The sequence below is a fragment of the Engystomops pustulosus genome, chromosome 6 (assembly GCF_040894005.1).
Source record: "Engystomops pustulosus chromosome 6, aEngPut4.maternal, whole genome shotgun sequence".
In the NCBI taxonomy this organism is placed as follows: Eukaryota; Metazoa; Chordata; class Amphibia; order Anura; family Leptodactylidae; genus Engystomops; species Engystomops pustulosus.
Window position 1 is genome coordinate 59,427,601 of NC_092416.1, and position 13,767 is coordinate 59,441,367.

General features: G+C 39.7%; 1 protein-coding gene across 4 annotated transcripts in view; it reads right to left on the bottom strand.

Moving 5' to 3' along the window:
* The window catches only part of PLEKHG5 (pleckstrin homology and RhoGEF domain containing G5), a 173,055-nt gene that overhangs the window by 14,507 nt on the left and 144,781 nt on the right, over positions 1-13,767 (bottom strand). For all 4 annotated transcript variants that reach the window (XM_072156251.1, XM_072156252.1, XM_072156253.1 and 1 more), the window contains 2 exons: positions 4,478-4,654; positions 625-795 (listed from right to left, as the gene is read on the bottom strand). In XM_072156251.1, the coding sequence (XP_072012352.1) occupies positions 625-795; positions 4,478-4,654 (348 nt within the window). The remainder of the gene's footprint in view (positions 1-624; positions 796-4,477; positions 4,655-13,767) is intronic.

Below are 13,767 nucleotides of genomic sequence, written 5' to 3' on the forward strand. Positions count from 1 at the left end.
ACTGGAGCCATCGTCATTTTATCGGTCAAAAAAAACATGCATAACGGATACTTACCTAACTGAATATAACGGAAGACATAAAATTTACATCGATGTCAATGGGATTTTTTATTGATATGTTAATCCTCAGTTCTTTTTCAGTAGTTTCCTACCTCCATTAAAATAAATCAGAGGTTTGAGTGGTAGTGTGAATTTAGCCTAAGTGATTAGAATGATCAACAAGTGGCTGGAAAGCACATTGATTGGAAAGGTTTTCATACAGACCACCAGAGTATGGCTCGAGGAATATCGGGATATCCCTGGCTGATCTGAACAGGATTACATAGACCAATGAGGTTAAAGGAAACCTACCATGAGGAATCTACCATCAGAAGTAAATGTGATGGTAGATTCATCCAGCCTGCCTCTGCCCTAATCTGAAATAGAATAATTTTGGAATCTAACTTGTTAAAAATATGTAAATTAGTAATATGTAAATTAACTGCCGAGGCTACTGGGGTGGGGAGTAGCTATAGCTTCCAGTCTCTGGCCAGGCTAGTACACGCCACAGTAGATCAGATCTACTTCTGATAGTAGATTCCTTATGGTAGGTTTCCTTTAACAGCGCTTATTCTCAATCATTACCTCGGGAACATCAATGATTTCTTGCCAGCTGTCTTCAAGGCTAAGATTGGTGTCATCCTCTTCTTCCTCCCATGAATCTTGATCGAAGCACAACTGTTGGGGGAGTTTAGGGAGTCCGAATATGCTGTATGAGTGCAGTTTACTATCCAGTTGTTCCATCTTATCAATCTCCTATAGAGAGGACACAAAATAATGAAAGAAGTCGGTATAGAAGAGATATATAGTGGAATCAGGCCAATGTATTCCAGGGATCATGGGGTTAAACATATGTCCAAGCCTATAACAAAGGCAGAAGATACCAGAATTGTCCCCCAGACATATAAATCTCTGTCCAGTCCTGCTCCGGGCAGCTGGCAGCATATAAATGACATGTAAGAAGTGGACCGTGTCTTATATATGAAAAGTCTGCGTTACCCCCTAAGCAGACTGCTGGTAATGTATGCAAATGAGATGCTAATGGGATTAGCAGGGGAGCAGTGACACTTTGGGACCAAACAGATTCCCTTCTTTGTGTGGCCGTTACTGTGGCTCGTGCTTGGACACTTGGCAAAGCCCATGAGGTTTTAAAATGAAAAGCAACAGCTGGGAGCAATGGGCGAGGGTCGGGGCTCTGAATGACATCCAGACAATTGCAGCGATCTGAACTCAGAGATATTGACAGGGCAACATGATCCTAAAAGGGCGCCCGCAGCCAAGTAATAAAATAGGCATCTATCTCCGGGGTCTAAGAGCAGAACAGAATTACTAAGCCTTATACTTCACTTTATTGGAGTTAAATCTGTATAGTAAGTGTGGAGGTCACAGATAATTATACATGTCTAAGCGACTAACAAAAAGTTACTATAAAATAAAAAGTTTGGAAATAATAATCAAAAATAAAATATGGTGGATTATCTATCTCATATTTACCGGTATCTGTCTTAAATCAATTTATTGCCTATCTATTAAATCTTTCTATTCCCTCCTCCATCTCTTTTATATCTATCCATCTATGAAAATAAGTTAGTACTCCAGATTCAAGAACTAATATTAGAGGTGTTACTTTATTCCGTGTGCAATGTTAGCAGCTGCTACACCAAAACGTTGCACATGGAATAAAGTATCAACTATTCTATTACTTCTTGGACCTGTAGTGCTGCCTTACTTTCTCATCTCATATCTATCTATTTATAGCAGGATGATGTGATGATCATCCCAGTATTCCCTCATTCTCCCCTTTATATGCTTTATGTTGCTCTGGAATACACAGTTTTTAGAGTTTTATGGGTGTGAAATCCTAATTGCATAAAATAACAGATCTGCAGCGGGTGCCTTTGTGGGTGGGAGGTGAGAATTTCTCCTTGTATACAAGTTTTGTAAGAGGTGACAGACTCATTTATAGCTTGCAGGTCATTCACACTTATATAAGAGACAGACTGCAGTCATTTATTTGCTAAGCTGCCAATAGACACATGGGGGAGATTCGTCACTAGTTGTATGTAGCTTTTTGGTATATAATATTTGCACATTTTTGTGCAGGCACTGTCTTTGTGGTTTTTAGCAGGAAAAAATGCAACTCTTAGCCACTGAATGTCGGGAAAAATATACCACCATGGCATAACAACGCCGTGCAACGCCAGATACAGCAACTGAGAATTGTCAAAAGAACGCAAACTAAATCGCAAAACTACACCACATAGGACAGTGATGGCGAACCTTTTATAGAGCAAGTGCCCAAACGACGACAAAAAACAACTTATTTATTTCAAAGTGCCAATGCAGCAATTTAAGCAATAACTTATTGCTTACTGTTTTGTCAAAGCTTTCATCGTATTGGCATCCTGAGGACATCAATACAGTAGAAAGGAGAAATTCATATTATTAATGTAGTCTCCCTCCAGGGTCCCCTGTACAAGAAGAATTGCAGGGCCCGTGGCAGGAGATCAAATTATAATCCAGCTCTGTCCACATCTCCTCACTCCTCCTGCAGTCCCAGGCAGACAAGGATGTGTTGCTTTAAAATAGTCCTCAATGTCCTGTGTGGCCCGGGACTACAGGAGGAGGCCATGTGTCCTGTCTTATGAACTCTATGCTGAGGACCTGGGTGCCCACAGAGAGGGCTCTGAGTGCCACCTCTGGCACCCGTGCCATAGGTTCGCCATCACTGACATAGGAGATGGTGTATGTGGGTCCATTCATACTACAGCTGGTGCATGGTGGTGATGTATGTTGATACTAGCCTTTGAAATATTTTTTTTGATGTCGGGTTGGCATATTAATGTCTAGAAATGACACGCCACTGCGGCTTGTAGCGTTTGGGTTGGAGACATAACGGCTGCAGTTTGTAGGGTTGTTGTAGGCATGGAGGGGGATTGCAGGGTTGGTGCTTGCACAGCTATGACCTGAATATTTGGGACTGACAGTCTTTCCTGCACAATTTCATGTATTAATGCTGCTGAAGCACTCAGTCAGCAGCCCGCAAGTTGCTGGTTTACAAATCGCATGCGATTTTTACATCAGGGAGTTTTATTATTTTTTTCAATTGCCTTTATCCCATCATTCTCCCTGTTCAATTGTCTCAATCTTGCACAATTTTAATGCTTTTGCTCAATTTTAGGGGTTTTCCTTTTGCCTGTATCAGAACATTTCTGCGTAAAAACATCACAAAAATGCTGAAATAGTGCCGGTGTTAAACATACGTGCGACTGGTGCAGTCTATTCGTACACGGCTGATACCCGCGTCGTAAGGCATTTAATACTCCACGCACACAGGACTATAAATCAGACTATAGGAAACCCACTAGTCTAACACATAGATGTCTGCGTAAAATCCTGCCTAATGATAAATCTCCCCTATGGACAATGTAGGACAACCTTGTACAATATGTTGAGCTACTAGAGCTTGTAATAGGGCCACATTGTAAAGTCTATATTAAAATGCCTTACTGCTAGGATCGAACAACGGATCAATGTTATATAGTACTCTAAATCTAAAGGCCCATATTGTGCCTCAGTGGATCTTTGTCAGCTCTGCTTAATCTGTATATCTGTGTGTATATTCACATGTCCTAAGACATACACTGAGTATGTTTTCCTATGTCCAGGTGCCTGCACCAGGGTGTGACTGCACCGGGGTGTGACTGGTCATGCTGGAACTTGTAGTCCTGGAGCAGCTGGTGACCCTTAGGTTGCCTAACACCCTGAACAAATGCTGAAAGCTAAAGAAAACACAGCATTGTTTGTTCTACATGACAGACCCTCAGAAAGCTTTATGAAAAGTCTGGATACCTGACCCCAGACTGGTTTCACTTGAAACTTCCCCTTGTCACAACCTGTCATACTGATTCATTGCTGCTTCTATTCCAGTCCATTAACAAGCAGCACAGATAGTCTAATACACTGGCACAACCTACGATTTCTAGTTAGCATGCCAATGGGCGGCTGGGCGTGTTACCACTAGTCTGATGCTAGAATACAGATGGATATTATCATGTGGCAATATGGCCAAGTAGGGGTCCTTACAGGCCTCCATGTTCTTATCATAACAAGAGTGCGGTAGATATATAGATAGATATGCGCTCATTGAGCCGCTGACCGGTCCCCTTTCACACCTCAATGCCAGATTTCAGGCGTACCAGCCCTCATAAATGTAGAGAGTATAGAGACAGAAAGAGATATATATCTATATATACAAATAAATAGATATATAGCCAGATAGATAGAATAGGGAAATATGAAAAAAAATGTGAAAAAGAAAGAGATGGATGGATGGACAGATATTAGATTAATAGATAACAAATATATATACATATAGATAGAGTAAATAGATAAGACATAGACAGATCATAAATAATTAAAATATAAAAAACATTACCTTTCCGAAAGGGCCGGCAGTGCCAGATCCAAAGAAGCCACTGAATCGACTGGCAGCTCTGTTCTTCCAGGTGTCGTTGTTGGGCAGTGAGCAGCTGAAATTCTGCGGAGAATCTTGCATGGGAATACTGGCATCCCCAAGGAATTCATTCATATTCTTTCTTCTTCTCCCTGGAGCCTGAGCAAAAAGGAGGACCACAAACAATATTATTCTCTATGGCCGATATGATCATCAGCTAAACTGAGTACAACCTTTCATTACAACCCTATGAGTAGAAGCAGTGATATGAGCAGTAAACAGCACTCCTGTCTTCAGGGTCGCACATAAGATGATCCTCACAGACCACTTACATACAGGATCCTAATCCTTGACTGTTCTAAAGGTTTTATAAACACTCTAGACCCTTCCTGGTATCTACACACTGAGGTCATTACAGTCCAGTGCATGGACAATAGACAGAGCAAGCACTACACAGAAACAGACGACCTTAACAACTGTACCAAATCATAAAACTAGGCTGGAAGAACTTCTAATTGTTGACCAAACACACAGCAAGGGCTATGACTCAGGCTGAGGGTGCAAAACAAACATAATGATAATAAAACCATCTGCAAATAATATGGTGAATCATAAAATAAAAAGGTGATTTAGAAAAGTATAAACAAAGTTATATGAATTAAGCAGCAAAAGAATTCATTTATGAACACAAATATTGCCGTAAAATATAAGAAATAGATAATATTTCCGTTTGAATAATGCAAATATTCTATTATCAATTGTTTATAAAAATGTAACAACTAGAATGAAAATGTAACTTTTATGCCCTTAACCCCCTATAAATCCTAAAAATCAGTTGTGATGATAAGAAAATATTTTTCTACCGGACACCCAGTGTTTCCAATAACCTGTACACCCATACCCATAGTTCCATATTAGGATGTAAAACTGGCACAAGGGAACCTTAGCAGTCAGGGTTGTCCGCCCCCATAACACATAAGATAACATGCAATTTTAATACGCCAAATAGTCATGATCTCAATGGTTTACATCAATATGTCACCCAACAGATTCTGGAAGCTGAGATTGGAGTGTTGTATATCAGAGTGATTTTACTAACCAACTGCTTATTCATCGATTAGATTGTGAGCCCCATGGGGACAGCGACTGATTTGGCAAAGCTCTGTGCAGCACTGCATAATCTGTAGGTGCTATATAAATTTATAAATAAAGGAATTATTATTATCAGATTTATAAGACTAGTAATACGAATGTAAAATTATATTGAATTGTGATGGACATGGAAATTGATAACTTATCAATGATAATAATGATATAAATGACTGCTTAGGCTGGAGGCACACGTGGCGTTTTGAAATTTTTGGGCCGTTTTTATGCAGACAGTTAAAAAAACGCATCCGTTTTTTCCGTTTTTGGACGTTTTTCCCCAATTATGATAATTGGGAAAAACTGACAAAAAACGGAAAAACAGATGTGTTTTCAAAGACCCCTGCGTTTTTTAACGGACTGCTTAAAAACGGCCTAAAACCGGGTTCAAAATGCCACGTGTGCCGCTACCCTATGGGTGTGGTCACACATTGCAGTTACAACTACATCGCAATCAGTGTTGAGGTGGTTTTAGGTGCTGGTTTGTTAACTTAACAGGTGAAAGACATGAACTAATTGGGTGAATTTGATTTTGAGGGGGGGGAAACCTGTTCCACAAATGTCATCAGTTATCTGTTAAATTAACAAAACTGCACCTAAAACCACCTCAAAGCTGATTTAACAGCAACGTGTGACTGCACCCTAAGAGGAATAATCAAAAAATGTTCATCTGGTATAAGTCTAGAAAATACTAATTATCTTCTACATGAACACAACGCAAAGCAGAGACAACTACAAAACAAAAGAGCTCCACAAGCACAACAAGTAGCATCCCACCCATAGCCATAAAGAAGCAACTACTCACCTCTACCTGGAGCCTGGCTCCAATAATAGACTGCACACCATAATGTTTCATGTACAATGTTACACAGCTGCCTGTAGCGCAGGGAATGAGACAAACCTCCCCGCCTCTGCTCCCTTACAATTAATATCAAATCCCATATCTTACTGAGAGGAGGATGAAAGTCTTGTGTCAACACTCAGCTCAGAGTCAATAGTCAATAAAGCAGATTGCATTGCCGGCCCTGGGTATTACTGGAGTCATGGCAATCGCATTCCTTGCTCTTTTCCCCTTCTTCTTCTTCTCCTTCTAATTTGAATCTGTAGCTTTAAGAAGACAGGCAGAGACTATTTGCATGGAGTGGGCAGGGAGATGTGCGCTGCAGCTGGTGTCAAGCCTGTGACTGTCTGCTAATGGGAGCTGCTGCCAACCTAGCCTTAACCCTTTCCAGGATATGCAGAGGAGGCGGCCATATGCTTCACCGGAGCAGATGAAAAATACTTTCCATATACCAGTATATATATTTATTACCATCTTAAAGGGAACCTGTCACTGAGATAGACCTATATAGGTTTATGTAGATGACGTTGGTATTGCATAGATTTATTGTTGTAAACTGAAAAATTGTCTTTCTATTGTACAGGATTATATAGATCTATTTGTTTTCAAGCATGGAGTTGTGTGGTACTATACATAGGCACAATTAGAGAGTATTGGACTGAGCTGCAATACCACAAACTTCCTGTGATCAGCTGTGGTGCTGTTTTCTAAATTCTTTAGCCGCAGCTATGAGTCCTATGCATTCCCAAGCCGTGTATGAATAGCCTATAGAGAAGCAATTCAAGCGCAGCAGCGAAGAGCTCTCCCCAAACACTCCTCACGTTCACTAGCAAATGGGAACAAGCAACACATGTTTTACCAATAAACAATACAAAACAAATGTTGCTCATTCCCAATTGCAAGTGTTTCGGTCTAAATATGTCTGCAATCGGGAGAAACTCCTCCCCACTGGGCCTGAAATGCGTTTCTAAACACAGGATGTGAACAGAGGCTGACAGTAAGATCCCCCAGTGAATATTATTATGCCACCTGATTGGTGCTCTGTATTCCTGTGATGTGGGCACTCAATATGCTGCCATATAGTGCCCCATAAAACTGCACATTTTACCTGCTTGTAATAAAGCATCGTACAAAAAGGCCTGTGGATTTCTATGGTTGCCATAATACAGAACTACCGTTAAAAACATTTAGCATATGCCCTTGACTTATTATTTTTACCTATCTGTTTTATCAGAAAGCTGTGTGAGTACCTGTATATATTTCTCTTTCAAAGGTTTCCCAAAGTCCAATGATATATAACTAGTGTGTAATTATCCTTCCTATTGCAAGTAAAGCCAAGAAAGGTACAGCATAATATTTCTTATCCAGCTTTCCACAAAATAGATAAAACTATAAATGGTTCAGATGACTCCAAATTTGAACTTAAATTCAAGTGGAACTCAAAACATTCCAAGGATCTTCAACTTTCCAGAGCGGGGCATTGGGACCAGGAGAACACAAACAGCCTCCATTCTAACTGAGTTTACTAAAACAAACATTATGTAACCTAAAGCCAGACAATGTAATGTAGCCTTCACACGTCAGGACAAAGACCTGGGAATCCACACATACTGTATGTGTCATGACGTACCATTCACCATTCCCACATACCACAATAAACACAATCATATGCAAATCACAACAGGATTGCCAATGCATCCTAAATTGTACAATTCCAGGAAATAGATGGAAGATGTTGGGGACAAGCTGGACCAAATGGAGGAGAAAGCAGGGCTCATGAGCAAACAATTTATAAAACTGCTGGACAGGCAATGGCAAAAGCCTCTGGGTCCTAAGACAAATTCTATAACCGTTTATGGCACTAGATGTAACTGTAAACCTAAGTCCTATGTAATGAGGTGGCAACCTAGAGGACATTTGTACCTTACTGATTCTATGACATGTTGAGATCTATAGTTCATAAATCAACAATACAGTTTGCAGATCATAAATTGGATAGTTTTTTGTATGTAAAAGATGATTGTATTAAAGATTACATTGCATTATGGCTACAAAATACTAGACAAAAAGCTATAGCATAAAGCTAAAAAAAAATGAGGAATGTTCAGGATAAAATGATGCTCTAGTTCTATAGCAAAATACAAATAATTAAGCATAAAATTATTCTTAAAGAATAAAAATAAATCTCTTGATAGAAAGTAAATAATAGAAAATAAAAATACTATACACTAAAATTACACGAAAGACCAAAAAGAGAAAGAAGACAAAGCATAGTAAAAGAACAGTAAATTTAGATGGTAATGCTATACCCTTAACCCTATATTCTTTACTCCAGGTACTCCCATTGAAGACTATGCTGGTGGTTACCTTTAAGTCATTCGTCGTCAAAACTTCGTCTATAACAGAAAGCCGGTCCCAACTCTTCCATTCTGAAAGTCTACCCATTGTTGATTCTGAACTGATGGACTTTTCCTTCATTTCATGAGTACAGATCCAAGATTAGGGATATTTGGGGTTAGTAACCAGCGGAAAAAAAATCTATTTCTATTTTAAAAAAATCCACAATAAATCTGAGGTCTGAGCTCTGATATTAGAGGACCTGTCCCATATTAGGCTAGTGTAGAAGGGTCTCCTCACACTGGTCAAGAGGCAGAGCTGGACGCCTGTCTTCAAGCATCCACAACTATGAGGACCGGGGAGCTGGTGCAGGGGGATATAGGGCTAGGAGGAGTGACCCGTCAGAGCTCATTTCCCTCCTGTCACCATTCAGTGTAGTAGATTTCATCAACTCATCAGTGGCTGACAAAGATCAAAGGAAGTCTGTGCTGTCAGTCTGGGATTCTAGGTGGCCTGTTTGGAGGGGGAGCAGATCACACCTCTGCTCTTTTTTTGCCACTGGGATAAAGACCTGCTAAGGCTGCAGACATTGGCGGCCATTCTATAACTGGGTCATTATGCGGATGGTTTCATTAGCTGGATTGTTATGGAAGAAAACAACAACAATCACGACAAAAGCAAAAAATCAAAAAGCTGTGAGAAACAAAATGGGCAAAAACAAAAAGTTTAGCCCAATCCATATTACTTGGCCAATAAACATTTTAGGGGCTATGTTTACTTCACGACCTGTAGAGCCTATAGAAACTGATACCTGAAACAAGTCCAAGCATGACCTAAACTTGTTAAAGGGGGTTTCTACTCAGCATATAATGAGAAGCTTTGTCAATGCTTCATATTGTGTTTCCATTTCACATTATCTTTTAACATCTCTGCTAGATGATTGGAAAGTGGAAACATTTGAGACCAAATACTTCTCAGAACTGTAGATTTACTACAATTTGTCCCAGTTTAGAAAATCCTCTCCCTATAGACTTCATTTTACCTACTCTGAAATATTGTAGCAAACTACTCCAATACAACTACATTGTTACAAAGAATTGATAGGACTTCACTTATACAACAACACCGAGCAATCTATCACGACAGGAGGGAGATTTGTGATGCTATTGGGGGTAGTTTAAAGAGTATTGTATAGAAAAGGGGATGCCACGTCCCAATACAAGATCTGTACCAGACCCGATAACTATTACTATCTATAGTAATAGAGACGTGATGTTTTGGGCTCCCTTGATTGGAAAGACAACATCTAGATCCATCAAGCAGCTACAGGCAGTACCTGGATTACGTACAATATAGGTTCTTTAGGTCTGTACTCAAGTTGAATTTGTATATAAGTTGGACTTGCAGCTCGAAATTTTTATTTGTTCCAGTGACAATCGGATTTAAAAATTTTTTTGCTGTCAATGGAACAAATATTATCAATAAAACTTTATTACAGACACCTTACAGCTGAATATTGCAGCCTGGGACTAAAGTAAAGCATGCAGAGGTCACAGTGGGCAGAGTGGTGCGTCTGTAACTAATGGTTGTCTATAAGTCGGTTGTGTCCTTAAAGGACATCTACCACCAGGTTGAAGGATTGTAAGCCAAGCACACTGACATACTGGTGTGTGCCCCATCTGGCAGAACCTGCTCTTATTTTAGTTACTTATTTTATTTTCCAAGATGATTTTGATTTTCCCTTGATTTTCCAAGAAAAGGCTTTAAAAATTATGTAAATGAGCTCCATTAGGCTCCATTAACACCTATGGAGCCCAGAGCCCCTCAGGCTCATTTGCATAATTTTAGAAGCCTTTTTTGTAAAAACAAGGGCATAAGAAGCTAAAAGAAGAGAAGATCCTGCCAAAGGGGGACCACAGCAGTATGTCAGCGAGCTTGGTTTAGAATCCTACACCCTGGTGGTAGATGTTCTTTAAGTAGGGGACTGCCTGTACAACCTACTCTAGAATATTAGCCTTAGATCTATGGTTTCTCAGTGTTTTGTCTCAGTTTTAAGTTATTTCTCCCTAAGAGCTAAACATCATGAATTAAAAATTTCTAGAATGTTACAGATGAGTAACAAATTCTAAATGATGAAATATTCTTGTACCTAAGTAACAGTCCAGTTTTATGACTTTGGCAGTGATTTTATTTAAAGGGGGGCTCCTAAACATGTTTATTTAAGTTACTTTCCAAGGACACGTATGGAGCAGGGTGTCCCGGTACTGAGCATGAAAATAGTATAAAAGTTGTTGCCTTCTAAAAGTCACTCTCTCATTCAGTATACATGCATTGCTTGATTAAGCTGAGCATGCAAGTATTAGGGTTATAAGCTGAGCATTCATTCAGCAGCTTTCTAAAGTATATCATGTACTTCAAAAGGATTTTACAGCTTAGATATTAATGCTATATCAATTGAACATGTCTTTGATGCCTATTTGATGGCAATAAATGACCCCTAAACATGTCCCTGCATATGACTGCACCCACCCATTGTTCTTTGCATACTATTCATAAACAGAACTTACGGCAGTGGGCATCGACCCCTAAAAATACATGGGGACATGTGCATGAGACCCCAATCAAAGTAAGTCCCTGTTCTCCTGGCAGGTTGGGGATAAAACATTGGGACCCCCACCTATCCGGCATACATCTTCTATGTCTCATGTGGAAATCCACCTCTGAATGTATCTATTGGTATAACATTGATACAATCTCCAAAGTGTCTCCAGCATTTGTAATATGTTGGGAATAATTTGGCTGTTTTTGTGGATTGCTGATGTATCTGATGTCTCAATTAGTACCTTCAATACAAACAATCATGAAAAGCTGCACACAATCTACACAACGAGCTCATACAATGCCCCCTCTTCATTGTGAAATCAAATTAATCCATTTAATGCTATCAGACATAGGCATCTATAGTTTCCTGCATGTGCATGAGGCTAATGGACCTTGTATGTCAGTAAATGGAGCCTTCACACGTCTACTAATGGCCTATTGTGTCCATCTATCAATGGTCAGAGGATATAGCTATTATGAATATCCATTGCTGTGTCCAAACCCAATCTCAGCATCATCTTCCTGCACTGCTTTGCATCACAGACTGACTCTTTTGCCTAGGATTAACATATAATGCAAAGCCTAAGACACTGTGAACTTCATTTTACATAAAAAAATCTGTATAAAAGTTGTTTGCTGTTTGCTGACCATCAATATGGTCACCGTAATAGGAGGCGCATAGGAATCAGTCATTACCGTAATTTTCAATAAACTTAAATTTGCCATTGGATACAACTGTGTCTGTGGTTTTGCAGGATCATCAAGTCACATACACTTAACAAGCATCACATGTTTAACACTGCTACATCTGTATGGAGCAATATTATTTTCCCAGAACAGTCTGATTCCTGTTAGGATGTGGCCGGACGCCTGGCTCCGTCTGTTATGACAAACATAAGACGACAATCTGATGTATTTCACGCTCCTGTTTCTATTGCTGGTTCCTAAATAGTATGGGCTCCAGATGTCTGATCCTAAAACCAATACAACAAGCAGCTGGGAAATCAACATAGGACACCCATCCTGGTCTCCCACAAGTAGTCCCGTAATGTTTACGTTCAGTAGCCTCACTTAAAATAGTTGCTAAGACGAAAAGATATTTTCACCCCCCACTGGGGTTTAATCTTTGCTCAGCTGGATGAAGGTGACCATATATGTACCAATTCTGCAACTAGCCCAACATAAACTTTTATCAAATGCAACAGCGTGTGTACAAGTACCCAAGAAGGCAGAGGCCATCACGAAGGAATATAGACACCAAATTGGGAGTACCTCAACATTTTAAATGATTTATGGGGTTAGGTTATCATTTATCAGTGTAAGATATGAGAACATGATTTTTCCAGAAATGTAAAGGCTGACGAAGGAAACAACAGTAAGATATTTCAATACTGCTACATCTGCATGTTGTCTTTAGTTGAATGCCTTTGGTTTTATACTTGTGTAAGGACAGAGTTTTCTCATTTGTGACCTCTCACAGTAGCTTTCTTATTTTGACCTGAACCGCCCTTTTCAAAGCTACGTAAATGTATGAAGTTATAATACCAAGTTGCCTTTGTAGTGTTACTACACCCTAATTGCCAAATTCAGTTTCAAAATTTTTAGCTACAACAAGGGAAGGGTATTTAAAAATACCAGCTACAACGGATAGCTGCTAACAAATAAATATACCGGCCTCCAATGTAGACTGTAAATATATACCAAAAGTACTGCTTCAGGTGACAACCTCACATCTTGATGAAGGGGCAATCAGCCCGAAATGCTACTAATAAAATGACAAATTATGATCTAATTCCTATACTTAATTTAGAAATTCTGATTAGTTTAAAAGGAAACAAGAAGTAAAGTGCCCCTTAGTAACGGCTTTACTTCTCAGTTGTCAAGGTCTGTCTATCTACCAGATTGAAGACATGACTCTCCTCTCCTGTTTTTTACACAGGGTTGAGCAGTGAGTGTTAACCATTCTGATCTTTGCCTGTCTGTAGTATGGTATAAGCAATATGTTCAAACTGAAATGGGTTAATCGCGTAATTCCCGTAAAGAAACACAGGGAGATATAACATCATATACCCATAAGGTGGAGCATTGCAGCCTGTCTGTCTCTTTACAGATAAGGCTACATGCATATCAATGTATGCTCGCCTGGCATATGTTTGCACGCTGGAAAGGAGCAGGGGTGAGCAATGCTCAGCCCACTCCATAGGTAACAACAGTGCACATGAGTACACACATGGAAAGATAGAGCATAGGGTGTGGTGCCATAGGTGTGTGGGACTGTACCACCGCCGGGTCACTATAGCCGTATATATATCCCCACAATGGTCTTGTGCATGAGCCCTAAGCAGAA